Source organism: Vidua chalybeata, chromosome 27, assembly GCF_026979565.1.
Source record: "Vidua chalybeata isolate OUT-0048 chromosome 27, bVidCha1 merged haplotype, whole genome shotgun sequence".
NCBI classification, from domain to species: domain Eukaryota; kingdom Metazoa; phylum Chordata; class Aves; order Passeriformes; family Viduidae; genus Vidua; species Vidua chalybeata.
Window position 1 is genome coordinate 1,811,209 of NC_071556.1, and position 12,569 is coordinate 1,823,777.

Genomic DNA, 12,569 nt, shown 5'->3' on the forward strand with positions numbered 1-12,569 from the left:
CAGTAGCTTTCTTACCAATTACTTTATTAGTTATTAACAAGTTGTTACTCTGTATTGATTGGTGACTCAAACCCCTGTGTGTATGTGCAAGAAAAGTTGTTTGTGAGAGATAGTTTTCATTTTTCTATCTAAAACCAGTTTTTACAGGTGCTGGTTGTTTTTACCCAGGAACAGATTGTTATGTTAACGAAATGCTCACACCAGGATTGCTTTCACATGGGAACTTGGAAAGTGCTGGTTTGACAAGGCCAGCCACTGATTCCAGGAGAGCAGGCCTTTCTTTATAATTTTTCTACCTTACTGCAACAGGTAGTAGTAATAGCACTGGTAATTTAGATTGGGAAAAGATATTTTTCAAAGTAGAGGTTGATCTGTTTTTAAAAGCTTTTGTTTCACAAAAATGAGCAGTGAGAGCTAATGGAGTAAATAAGGTGGGGCAGCGCCTTGAGTGTGGTACAGGAATTCCTTGTCACTGGCTTTTGGAACCTGACAATTGTACATCTCTCTTCCAGAGCTGAACATGTCAAAGAGAATGGCCTTACATATCCAAGCCCTGGAATTGCAAATGGCATAAAGCTGAGTCCTCAGGAAACTCGGCCCTCCTCCCCCGCGGCCTTACCCAGTGCAGGAGAGAAGGTAAAGGATCTGCTGCTGCTCAGTGCTGCCCCTGGGGCAACAAAGGGCAGACTGGAAAAAGCAGCAATGGCCTGGAAAATGCAGGGTTGACCAGGCTGGAAAATACAGGAATACTGCGTTCTGTGGCCAGCTTGGCATGGGAAATGACACAAAATACAGTGATGCAATAAATCAGAGCTGGTCAGAGGGAGAGAAAGATGTGCTCCTTTCTGAGCACCAGTAATGCAGTGGGACTGCTGTTTGATCTGGCACATGTCTGCTTGGACTGGGAAAGGAGGCTCTTTCATAGTTATAAAAATAAAGAGTAAAAAATATGGTCCATGTAATTGGTGCAGCCATGGAGCATATTGGGGCTCACAGAGCAGCAGGTGCCCTGCAGTAGCAGGTTGCTATGGAAATGCATCTGGCTGCTACAGAGGGCCTCAAGATACAAAATCTGACATCTGAGTGCTTTTCATAGAGCTCGAACCAAAACACAGGGAAATGAGCTTGCCTAAGGCTTCCTTTTCCTGATGCTGGGGGCCAGCAGTGGCATTAATTTACCCATTTCTGTGCTGTGGGATGTTGCTGTCCCAGGAGCCTGGTGCTGGTAACCAAGCTGCTCCACGCCTGCCCTGTCTGATGTACAGTCATTCCTTAAAAAATTCCTTTAAAAATAAAGGAGTGGGGGAATAACACACACAAAGAAACGAGCTGGTTATCATTACCTAAAAAAACCTTTTCAGTATCCTGTGTAAGAACTTTGCTTTCTCTTTTGGTTTTACAGGTTTTGAGAGAGAGAACCTCTGTGAGTAATGGAGAAACTATCACCAGCCTCCCTATCAGTATTCCTCTGAGCACAGTGCAGCCCAATAAACTCCCTGTTAGTATCCCTCTGGCCAGCGTAGTCCTACCTAGCCGTGTTGAGAAGGTGGTGAGTAAGGGATTGTCAAACACTTTCCATCCCTAACTAAAATCCTAGTGGGCAGGAATGGGGTGCTGTGCCCCAGGATCCTCCATGGGCTGCTAATCCTGGAGGTCTGCTCCTTGGGGGAGGCTGCTGGGGGATGCATCCTCTTGGCTCTTGGATCCTGTAGATTTTTCCTCTCCTTTCTCTGTGGGGTGGAGGGGGGGTCAGCCAGGAAGGAGAGCCTAGTCTGGAATGTGTGTCTGGTGAAAAGCCTGAGAGTTTGTGGCAGTGGAAGCAGAGAATTGCATGTGTCAATTAGTTCTTAGCCCTGCTTTCTGCAGGAACCTGGGAGAGGATTCTTCTGTGTCAGTCACCTCAAAGCTGCCTGTTCTCCTCACACGTGTGCAGGGTGAGCTTGAGCAGCCCCTTGGGGCTGTGATACTCACATGTGAGTGGCTGCTCTGTAGCGGAAATCTTCTGGGGCCATCTCTTTTTAAGATGTGACAAGTCCTTGCCTTTCTGAGTGGAGGAGGAGTTCAAAAAAGCCTGGTCCAGTCTCTCACACCAGTTTGTCACAGAAGTGCTGCAGCAGAGAACTGAGAAGCATTTGCTGCTTTTTTGAGAGCTCTGAGTTAGAATCCATCCATGGCTTGTCTTTCAATCCCAGATTGGGAAAGCTGGAGTTGGTTCACAATATTGAATCCGTTGCATTTTTCCAGCTGAAGACTTCTGGCTTTAGCAGAACCAGAGTCTGCTCAGCTCTGGGTGTCCTTAGGGCAGTGCCAGCCCTGGGTGGCACCTCCCTGTTTGTTCAGGCTGCCATTTCAGGTGTTTTCCATATTTAGGAGAACATCCTCAGAGAATGTCCCAGAGAACATGGCTGGATGCACTTCATGTTCCCTTTGGGGTTGTTTTGGGGAGCTTTGTGAGCACAGGCCTGGGGACATGATAGAACCATCAGTCTCCTCCGTGCTGCAGCAGTGGGCTGAGCCATTCCTGCTCCTGGAAGAGCTGTCCTGAGTCAAATATCCTGTGATGAGGAGCCTCTCTCTGCATGGTGCCTGCTGTGTGTGAGATACTACTGCAGTATAGTTAATCACTACATCTGGGGCCATGACGTGCTGATCCGTGCTTTTCTCAAAACAAGCTGCATCTAGGGCATACAGGAAGCAGAGCCCCTTCCCAGGCACATGTACTAATGCATGTGAATTTGGTTTAAGCTGGAGATTTCTGATGCTGTCTCCTGAAATGCCTGTTTCTCTCCCCAGAGAAGCACACCCAGCCCAGTTCACCAGAGCAGAGACTCATCGACACTTGAAAAGCAGATTGGTGCTAGTTCTCATAATGGCATAAGCAATGCTGCTGGAAACAAGCCTCTGGCTTTGGCTACCTCAGGTAACAGCCTCACCTGTGCACAGCTGCTCCTCTGTTGGGGCAGCACCCAAATGCGCCCAGCTGAGTTTTCCAAGCACTTCTTGCCAGATTCTGGAGGCTCTGGAGTGCTGGATAACTGTGGGTGAGACCAGAAACTCATGGATGATGCTCTGATGTGCCTCCAGCTTGGGTGCATCTGGCATAAAGGGTTGGATTAATGTGTCTTTACTTGTAATTAAACAATTGCTCTGTAAATTCTGTGGGGATCCAGAGATTCCCACAGGTTTACAGTGTGGCAAACCTGCAGAGTGTTGCACAGCTGTGAGCTGAGCTGATGATCTGGCTCTAGAAGTTTTATTTTACAGGGCCTTTAAATAGCAGAATGAATTTTTGGGGACATGATATGGAGGTGCCTTGTGAGCAGCTGTAAAGGCACAACAACCTGGGTGGGAAAAGCTCAAATGGGAGAGGATGGGGATCCCTTTAGGTGCAGACATTGCTTCTGACTCACTCATCTGTGGAAATCATGGTCTCTAGCTACTCTGGGAATCTTGTGGGCCAGGAAAAGTAGGTTCTACAGCTGATCCCTCACCAAAGAGTGCTTTTGTTCTCAGTGTTTACCATTCCTGAGGGGCTTGGGTTGTTTCAGTATCTGCTTTGCAAAAGGCTTGGCTGCAGTTTTCTATAAAGCAAATGAAGTATATAAAAACACTTGTTGTAAACCATTACCATGTTTTTCCCTTCTGCCCTTTTCATTTAGAGAGCCCAGGCCATCCTAGAGCCCTAAACCCATTTATGATACCTTATGACAAATACTGAATTCCCTTCCCAAGATTCCTCCCTTGTGGAATTTTTCTGCCACTATGTCTTTGAAGGTCCTCTGTCACTTCCTAAGTCCCAGCCTTTTGTTGAATTTGGAGGAGGTGGGCTGTGTGGATGGCAAAGTCCTTCTCTTTTTGGGGAAGGGAAGGACCGAGTCTGGCCATCCATTTCCTTGATGAAAGGAAGGAGTTAAGAGTAGAGGAGCCCTGATTTCAAAAGGGGTAATAGTTCAAACAAAGCTTAAACTTGAATTCCATGTAAAACTGGGAGGAACACATGTTCTATGGGATACCTCCATATACCAGGTGAATTTTCCTGAACTGGCAAGAGAACAGTGGAAGTCCCTAAGTCCCAGCTGGCACCTCAGCACCCAGAGAGCCACGTTCTCACTGCCCCGTGGAAAAGCAGCTGTGTGTTTCCCGTGTAATCCAGGGCCACTGGCTGTTCTCCAGGCAGAGCTGGAATCCCTCCTGGCCCTCCCAGCCCTGTACTCAGTGACCTCTCTCTCGCTCAGCCCCAGCAATGATCTATACTTTCCCTCTCAACAGGTTTTTCTTACTCTTCTGGCTCCGTGGCAGTCAATGGAAATCTTACAAACAGCCCAGCCCATCTTAACCATAGTGTTGATCAGGCAGCTCTGGACGACTCTGGGAGTCTCTTTAACTCTGTAGGGTCTCGGAGTTCCACTCCACAACATCCTTTGCTAATGATGAGGAACTCTGGGCAGAACTCCCCTGCTCAGCAGCACTCGAGCCCCCGCTTAAGTGGCCCGGCCCAGAGCCTGGCAGGGGGACTGCAGAGTGCAGAGGCTCAGAAGATCTTTGCCGAAGGAACAAAGGGGGACCTGCAGTCTGATGCAGCGTTTTCAGATCCTGAGAACGAGGCCAAGAGGAGAATCATCTTTACAATCTCTCCTAATACAGGACATGTAAAACAATCCCCTTCCAGCAAGCACAGCCCCGTGCCCGGCAGCGCCCGGCCGGAGGGCGGCCAGGCCCACGCGCAGGACGGGAAGAAGCGGGGCCGGCGGAAGAGATCCTCCACTGGGAATGCCAGCGGGAACGCCGCCGTCTCCCCGAAACGCAAACCCCTGCCCTCGGTGGCCGGGCTCTTTACGCAGCCCTCGGGGTCACCGCTCAATATCAACTCCATGGTAAGGGCCCACGGCACCAGCTGGGCTGTGGGAGAGCTCTTGGAATTTGGGATCGTAGCAGCAGGGGGTTTAGAGGGTGCTTGCTGTTACCTGTTCCCCTTTCCCTGTGGAAAAGCTGTTTGGGAAAGCATTCAGGCAAGGCAGTCAGGTCCACACACACCACACTCACCATGGCAAGCTCAGCAAAGAGAGGCAGAAGGGCCTTTTGTATGATGTGAAAATTTAAGAAGTTTAATAAAGGACAATAGGAGACAAGGACCATGGAGCAAAGGTTACTACGGGCAGGTGCATCTTGGCACTCAGCCAAGAGCACCCTGTTATTTTTGGGGATACCCCTTAAATACCTTTTCCCTTCCATCAGCCCATTGCAAATTCATAGACCATTATGCATATCCATAAACTAGTTTGCATATTCCAGGAACATGGCCTCTCCTTGGGTTCGCCTTTTTAGAGCATTTGTGTTTCTTGGCTATGGTTTTGGTTCCTTTGGTTCCTTTTCTTTATCACTTTATCATTTTATCACTTCCAGTTCAGGCCTTGGTCCACACTTTCTTCAGACAGTGAGTGCTGATAATTGGCAGATCTGTACAGGTGTCCTGATCCTGTGTTCATTGGATGTTAGCCCATCCCAGCAGGCATTTTAACACAAGCACACTTATATCAGCTATTTCACTACTATGTCTAAGCTTAATTAGTAACAGAAATGAAGACTATATATTTATAACACATTTACTACAACATCACACATTAAAAATCCATTTTAATATTTGTAAAAAGCCAATATTAGAATATGTATCTATAACATATGGTCAGTTCCAGCAAGGTTCATTTCAGCATGCTGGAGGGAAACCAGGGACAAAAGACAAACGATGTGCACTGCACAACGTTTAAGTAGGGGAGGGCACAGGGGTGGTACTGGGGGCAGGGCAGAGGGCATTGGCTTTCAGGGAAGATGGGCTGGCCACCAGGGATACCACAACCAACAGGGGAAGTTGGGACATATGGGGGAAGGAACTGGGATGGATCAGTGTTGTGCAAGACTCCATGGGGAAGTCTTTTCTGTCCACTCAGGTGGGGAAAGTCTCTATGGTAAGACTATGGAAAGACTGTGGTAAGTCTCTCCAAGGCAAGGCTCTGGGGATTTCCATGAGGGGGAAGGAATCAGAGGATTCCACAAGGGATAATTGCCATGAAGGCTCTTTGCAGCAATTCTCCTGCCTCTCATTTTCACTAAGTTGGTGAACAGTTTGTGTATAAGCAGAACGTCTTCAAAGAGCTTTTTGCTGTCAGAGGATTAAAAATTAATCTCTTCCCTCATGACAAAGAGCTTGTTTCTGCAGTGAAGTTGATTTTTGAGGCTGTAAATTCAATATTTTGAAAATAGTTTAAGCTAAGATTGACTAAACAGCAGAGGAGTGCCAGAAGCATATGGCATTCTTGCTAATGAAGCCAGCTAGAGAGTTGTGTGCGTGTGATCCTGCAGTGTAGTTTGAGAGGAAAAGGTTTATCCCAGGTCGTCATTTCTGATGTCAAACACGAAATCAAAGAATGAAAATTAGCAATTTTACCAAGTTACATTTGAACTTTCACCCCAGGTTCTAATGCAGGAGGTGGAAGACAGCAGCAGCAGTGCCAAACAAGCAGCTGTTGGATGTCCCAGAGCAAGTGAAACCTGCATTAAAATCCTTAACAAAATGCTTTTCCAGGGATACTCTCATGTGTAACTGCTTTCTTTCCTTCTCACCCAGGTCAATAACATTAACCAGCCCTTAGAAATAACAGCCATTTCCTCTCCTGAAAACTCCCTGAAGAACTCTCCTGTTCCTTACCAGGACAATGACCAGCCCCCAGTGCTGAAAAAAGAGAAGCCCCTCGTTCAGAGCAACGGTGTCCATTACTCCCCCCTGACATCGGATGACGAGCAGGGCTCTGAGGATGAGCACAATAGCAGCAGGTGAATGCACAGGCACAGTTTCAGGGTAGGGTTTCTCTCAGGGCTGATGACACTGCTCTCAGCAGGAGGGGTGTGTTTAAGCCTCTTTGTTCTCCTTGCTTGAAGGCCCATCCCATTATCCCAAACCTCTTATGTGGCTGAAGCTGTGAACAGGGAAGGTATTCAGGCAGTAGAATGTGGGAACCTGCTGCTGCTGTGTTTGCAAGGCTGCCAGGGTCTGGCCTTGGAGATAACTGCTGGAGAAATGACTGAAAAATGGAGGAGACTGAGGGGAGGCTCCTCGGGGGCTGCAGCTCCTCCCGAGGGGAGGCAGAGGGGCAGGGGCTGAGCTCTGCTCTGGGCCAGGGACAGGAGGCCAGGAAGGGCTGGAGCTGTGCCAGGGCTTGGCATGGAGCTCAGGGAAAGGTTCTGCCCCCCGAGGCTGCTGGCACTGCCCAGGCTCCCCAGGGAATGGTCCCGGCCCCGAGGCTGCCAGAGCTCCAGGAGCGTTTGGCCAGCGCTCTCAGGGATGCTCAGGGTGGGCTTGGTGGGGTGGCTGTGCAGGGACAGGGCTGGGCTGATGTGTCAGGACACAGTGACACATGCCAGCCACCACCCCCACCCCTAGCTGCACCTCCTGCACCCCGAGTCCAGCTGGCAGCCCCCAGACCAGCCCGGTTTGCCCCTCTCCTCCCCTCAATTCAGTAGGAATCAGGAGGGGGCTCAGCCCAGGGTTGGCAGGAGCTCGAGAGGGCCCTGGCCCAGGGTGCCCAGAGCAGCTGTGGCTGCCCCTGGAACCCTGGCAGTGCCCAAGGCCAGGCTGGACAGGGCTTGGAGCAGCCTGGGACAGTGGAAGGTGTCCCTGCCAGGGCAGGGCTGGAATGAGATGAGCTTTGAGGTCCCTCCCAATCAAACCATCCTATGGTTCTGTGGAAAATAACCACTATACTAATGTGGTTCTACCTCTTGTTTTGAAAGAAAAACAACAAAGTTCTCTGAACATGCACTAATCCTGTCAAAGAGCAGTAATTCTTGTAATAGCTCCTGCCTGAAGTTTGTGGTGGGTTTTTTGATGCTTATAAATTCCTTTAGTGACACAAGACTGTGAGACTGAGTTATTTTTTTTTATACTCTCCTCATGATCATGAGGAGTATAGATTGTGAGGGGAAATGTGCAACAGAAGGTTTGCTATAGGTGCTATAACCTTTCTATTTTCCCACTAGAATTGAGAGGAAAATTGCAACAATATCATTGGAAAGCAAATCTCCACAGAAGACTGTTGAAAATGGTACGTGTGAGGAATGGGAATTGTTTGTGGTAATGACTGGGCCTGGGGATGGGTGAAGCTGACAGTCAGGGGGATGTTTCTCTCTGCTGCTCAACCAAGTGTCATTCTTAATCATCATTAAGCCAGGTGGCTCCTAATTACAGATTTTGGGTCACTTCTTTCTGTAGTCACAGGTCAGCAAAGATCTGATGAGTGTTTTCACTGACTCAGGGTTTGAGGAGGGATCTGTAGTACAAAGATGGGGAAAAGGAGATCAGTATTCTTAGATTTTCCAGAGTGTTAAACTGAATTTTGAGTACTTTTAAGTGACTTCACAAACCTTTCAGCCTTTGGTTCAGAAATAGAATTACAGACTGATAAAAGGTGGGTTTTGAAGGATAAGAAATGTGGGTGCTGCCCAGAGAAAGGTCTGGAGCACCAGGAGCAGCTGAGGGAGCAGGGTGAGCTCAGCCTGGACAAAAGGAGGCTTGGGGAGTCCTCACTCTCTACAACTCCCTGACAGGAGGGTGCAGCCAGGGGGAATCAGGCTTGGCTTCCAGGAAACAAGGCACAGGACAGAAAGAAATGGCCTCAAGGTGTGCCAAGGGTGGTTTATATTGGATATTGTAAGAATTTCTTCACTACAAGGATTGTCAAGCATTGGAAGGGGCTGCTCAGGGCAGTGGTGGATTCCCCATCCCTGGAGGTGTTCAAAAAACCAATGGATGTGGCACTTGAGGACATGATTTAGTGTTAACCATGGTGGTGGTGCTGGCTGATGATCTTAAAGGTCTTTTCCAGCCTTAAAGACTCTGTGATTCTATAGAACCCCCTTCTCAAGGGGCAGATTTAGTGAATGCTGTTTATTGACATTTGTAAACCTTCCCCCCCAACCAGGTGGCAGCATATCGGGGAGGAAACAAGCACAAAGCAACGAGAACATGAACAGCAGCAAATGGAAATCAACTTTTTCACCGATATCTGACATCAACCTGACCAAAACCACAGACAGCCCCTTGCAGGCCGTGTCAGCTCTGAGCCAGAACTCCCTGTTTGCCTTCAGGCCGCCCCCCGAGGACGGGCTGCCCATGGACACCAAGGTCCCGGGACACCCCAGGAAGAGCCTGGCAGTGCCCTCGGATGGGCTGAGCCCTGGCACAAACCCCCCCAATGGCTTCAGCTACAACGGGGGCCTGCCCTCCGAGCTGGGCCTGCACGGCTTCATGGACGGCGCTGCTCTCCCACACAAAGCTGGGGATGGTTCTGCTCCCAACTGCTCCCTGGGCTTCCCCTCGCAGCGAGGCAAGGACCTGGGGGTGTCGGACACGAACCTGTTCCTGAACAAGAGGCAGCTGGAAGCTCTGGGCGCCAAGGGAGAAGAGCTGAGCCGGCCGGGGGTGAAGGGCAAAGAGCTCAGCGAGCTGAGCGCCCGAGCGGGGGGGTCTGTGGAGAAAAACTCTGTGCAGCACAACGGGAAGGTCGGCAAGGGAAGGGACCGAGACGTGGAGTTTAAAAATGGCCACAACCTTTTCATTTCTGCTGCTGTTTCGTCTGGTGGCCTTCTGAATGGTAAAAGCCTTTCTACTGCTGTTTCCTCAGCAGGGAACCCAGCGCCGTCTGTCCCGACGCACCATCCTTTCCTCAACACTCTGACCACTGGATCACAGTTCCCCCTCGGCCCCATGGCCTTGCAAGCAAACCTCAACTCGGTGACAAATTCCTCAGTATTGCAGTCCTTATTTAATTCAATGCCAGCTGCTGCCAGTCTGGTCCACGTGTCATCAGCTGCAACCAGACTGACTAATTCTCACACTATGGGGAACTTCTCTCCTGGGGTTACAGGTGGAACAGTTGGAGGTAGGCAGAACTCTTTCTCTGGTATAAGACAGGGCCTAAAGGAAAATCTGACACTGCCTCTCCAGGGGTGAAACCCTTTCATTTCTACAGGATGTGAAGCAGATCTGTCCCACATAACCAGTCTCCTCTCTCTCTCTCTTTCTCTCTCTTGGAATTGCTAGGATGATTTCAGTTCCCTACAGTGAAATCTCATGAGCTTTGTCTGCTAGATGAGCTTGTTGTACCACCTTAATGAAACAATACACCCAGACTTTGTGATTGATAATGTTTGCTTGTTCAGATGTTGCTGTGTTGGAACCAACTTAGGTCTGCCTGCAGGTAACAGATTTGACTTGTCCTGGTACCATGTTAAGGATCTCTAACTTGTCAACTTGAGTAAAGGTTGAGTTTAGGCCTTGAATGGATTTAGCGTGATCCAGGAGGAGCAGAACATCAGAGGAGCTGGTGTTGGGAGTTCTGTAGCATTCTGGCCCTTGAATGGACATGAAGAGCATTTCTTGGCCAGGAAGGGCAATGCCATATGCACCTTGCACTTCTGGGATTCTGCACAGGCTTGGCTTCTGTGGCCCACACCGGGGACAAGCTGGCAGGACCAGAAGACAGGCTGAACCTGCCATTTCTAAGTGTCTAGGGCAGTTTTTCTTACCTGTCCATAATCATTCAGGCACCATGTCGGGAAATCCTAACTCTCACATCTCTCAGCACATAGATTTGCTGGAATTACACCTCCCCTCTGCTGCCCTGTAAGTGGGGGAGCAGGAGGGTGGGGAGGGAAGAGCAGCACTTTGAGTCTTCAGATAAGCAACTCTAAAGATCACTTCTAATCTCATCAAAACTCTGCCCGTGTGGTATAGAACTGACAGTTCTTGGGTCTGACCATTTTTCCTCGTGGCATTTAGAGGTTGGCAGTAGGAAAGGTAAGTGGAACCTTTTGTACCTCCTGGCCTGCACCATTATCTCTTCATTGCTTGCTGCCTTCTCACGCTGCATATTTTTGTATGGGGCTGTAACTATTATAATTTTGCTTTTGTTTGTTTGTTTTTTTTTTTTTTTTTTTTTTTTTGTCTTTTTTGTTTTGTTTCTCTTGTCACTTGAGACTGTACAAAGCCCGTCTGTTGAAGCTGAGTTTTTCTCTCCTGTTTGCAGGTATTTTTAACCATGCGGTGCCTTCTGCCTCCTCTCCTCATCAATTTGGAGCCAGTTTCAGCAGCAGTGCTGTCTCTAGCAGCACCGTGCTAAGCTTAAACCCTCTGCAGGCTGTTGCCAGCACCTCATCCTCATCATTCCCACCCTCTTCCTCTAATTTAGTAACATCTAGTGAGAGTAGACCTGCTCAGCACCTCAACAGAGCTCCAGTGCAATCTGTCTTCCATCCCCCTCCGCCCCCTCCTAACGTGTCCTTGCCTCCCCCTCCTCCTTTACTCGCTTCTAACTCCGAGCCTGCTCTCCTGCAGAACCTGCCCTCCATCCCTCCTGGCGAGACGTTCCTGCCCTCCTCCTCTGCTCCTGTCCAGTCTAACTCTTCTTTGTCTATTAAACTGGCTTCTCTCCAGCACAAACCCTCCCGCCCGTCCTTTACAGTCCATCACCCGCCCCTGCCCCGCGTGCTCCCGCAGCCCAACGCCGCTGGCACGGCCGCTATGTGGGTGACCCTTGGCATGCAGCCTCCTTATGCTTCGCACCTTTCGGGGGTTAAGCCACGATAAAGAGCTTGCTTAGCTAACAGTTCTTGTTTTGTAAGGTAAGGCCAGACACAAAACCAGAGGAGTTTGCGTGCGAGATGCTCACTGACGCTTCTTCCTTTGCAGAGAGAGGTCAGGGCCGGGCTCTGTGAAACAGAAACCTCTGAAACGGGGAAAATGAGCCCTAAAATGGGGGAGAGAAACCTCTAAAATGGGGAGAGAAATCTCTAAAATGTGGGGAGCAAATCAGTTGGTGGCAGAGGAAGGGAAGTGTTGGTGCTCTCTGTTCTGGGAGTCAGGATTTCTCGACAAGGAGTGCTCACGGGGGCAACTCTGCTCTGGCTCAGGATTATGTTCAGCTGAGATCTCTTCATAGAAAGAGAAAGTATTCTTTCTGGAGGTAGTAAAAGGAGGAAATGTCTATTTTCCATGTGGTTTTATACAATTGTTGGGAAGTGGGTGTTGCCCATCTGATCCCTCTCCTCTCTTGCACAGCCTGTTTATCCCAAACCAGTCCTTGTCCATAGCACTGAGGTGCCCAAAGGTGCCTCTTTGTGACTCTGTGTGACAACGTAGTGGTCAGTAAAAACTGCCAGTCAACAACAGCTGCTCTAAATAGTCATAAAGTTAAAAATCTCTAGGTTATAAGCTTCAGCCTTGCTTGGAGAGTAAAATCCCTGGGCCTGCAGTGCAGTCAGTGTCCCCTGCATCACTGGAAACACAACCACAGGTAGCAGAGAAGGGCTGTGACTCCCTGTCACTTCCCCGTGCTGGACTTGCTGCCAGGGGGCCAGCAGGAACAGCCCCAGCAGATGTTTTATTTTTGCTCACAAGCCCTGAGAGCACAGGGGATGTGCAGGGGGAAGTGGGCTCCACTCTCCACAAAGGCTGTAGGAGAGGAGGGTTCTGGAGGCTGTGTGCATTTCTCCTGCAGCAGGTATTTATTGAACTGTCT

At 49.4% G+C, this 12,569-nt stretch overlaps 1 protein-coding gene across 4 annotated transcripts in view; it reads left to right on the plus strand.

Moving 5' to 3' along the window:
* The window catches only part of DOT1L (DOT1 like histone lysine methyltransferase), a 79,702-nt gene that overhangs the window by 58,404 nt on the left and 8,729 nt on the right, over positions 1 to 12,569 (plus strand). Inside the window, exons 21-28 of one of the 4 annotated variants that reach the window (XM_053965567.1) lie at positions 513 to 636; positions 1,403 to 1,549; positions 2,794 to 2,920; positions 4,270 to 4,874; positions 6,623 to 6,828; positions 8,032 to 8,096; positions 8,973 to 9,932; positions 11,079 to 11,673. In XM_053965567.1, the coding sequence (XP_053821542.1) occupies positions 513 to 636; positions 1,403 to 1,549; positions 2,794 to 2,920; positions 4,270 to 4,874; positions 6,623 to 6,828; positions 8,032 to 8,096; positions 8,973 to 9,932; positions 11,079 to 11,638 (2,794 nt within the window). In that variant the 3' untranslated portion in view covers positions 11,639 to 11,673. The remainder of the gene's footprint in view (positions 1 to 512; positions 637 to 1,402; positions 1,550 to 2,793; positions 2,921 to 4,269; positions 4,875 to 6,622; positions 6,829 to 8,031; positions 8,097 to 8,972; positions 9,933 to 11,078; positions 11,674 to 12,569) is intronic. The other 3 variants (XM_053965568.1, XM_053965570.1, XM_053965571.1) reach the window with 3 other exon arrangements.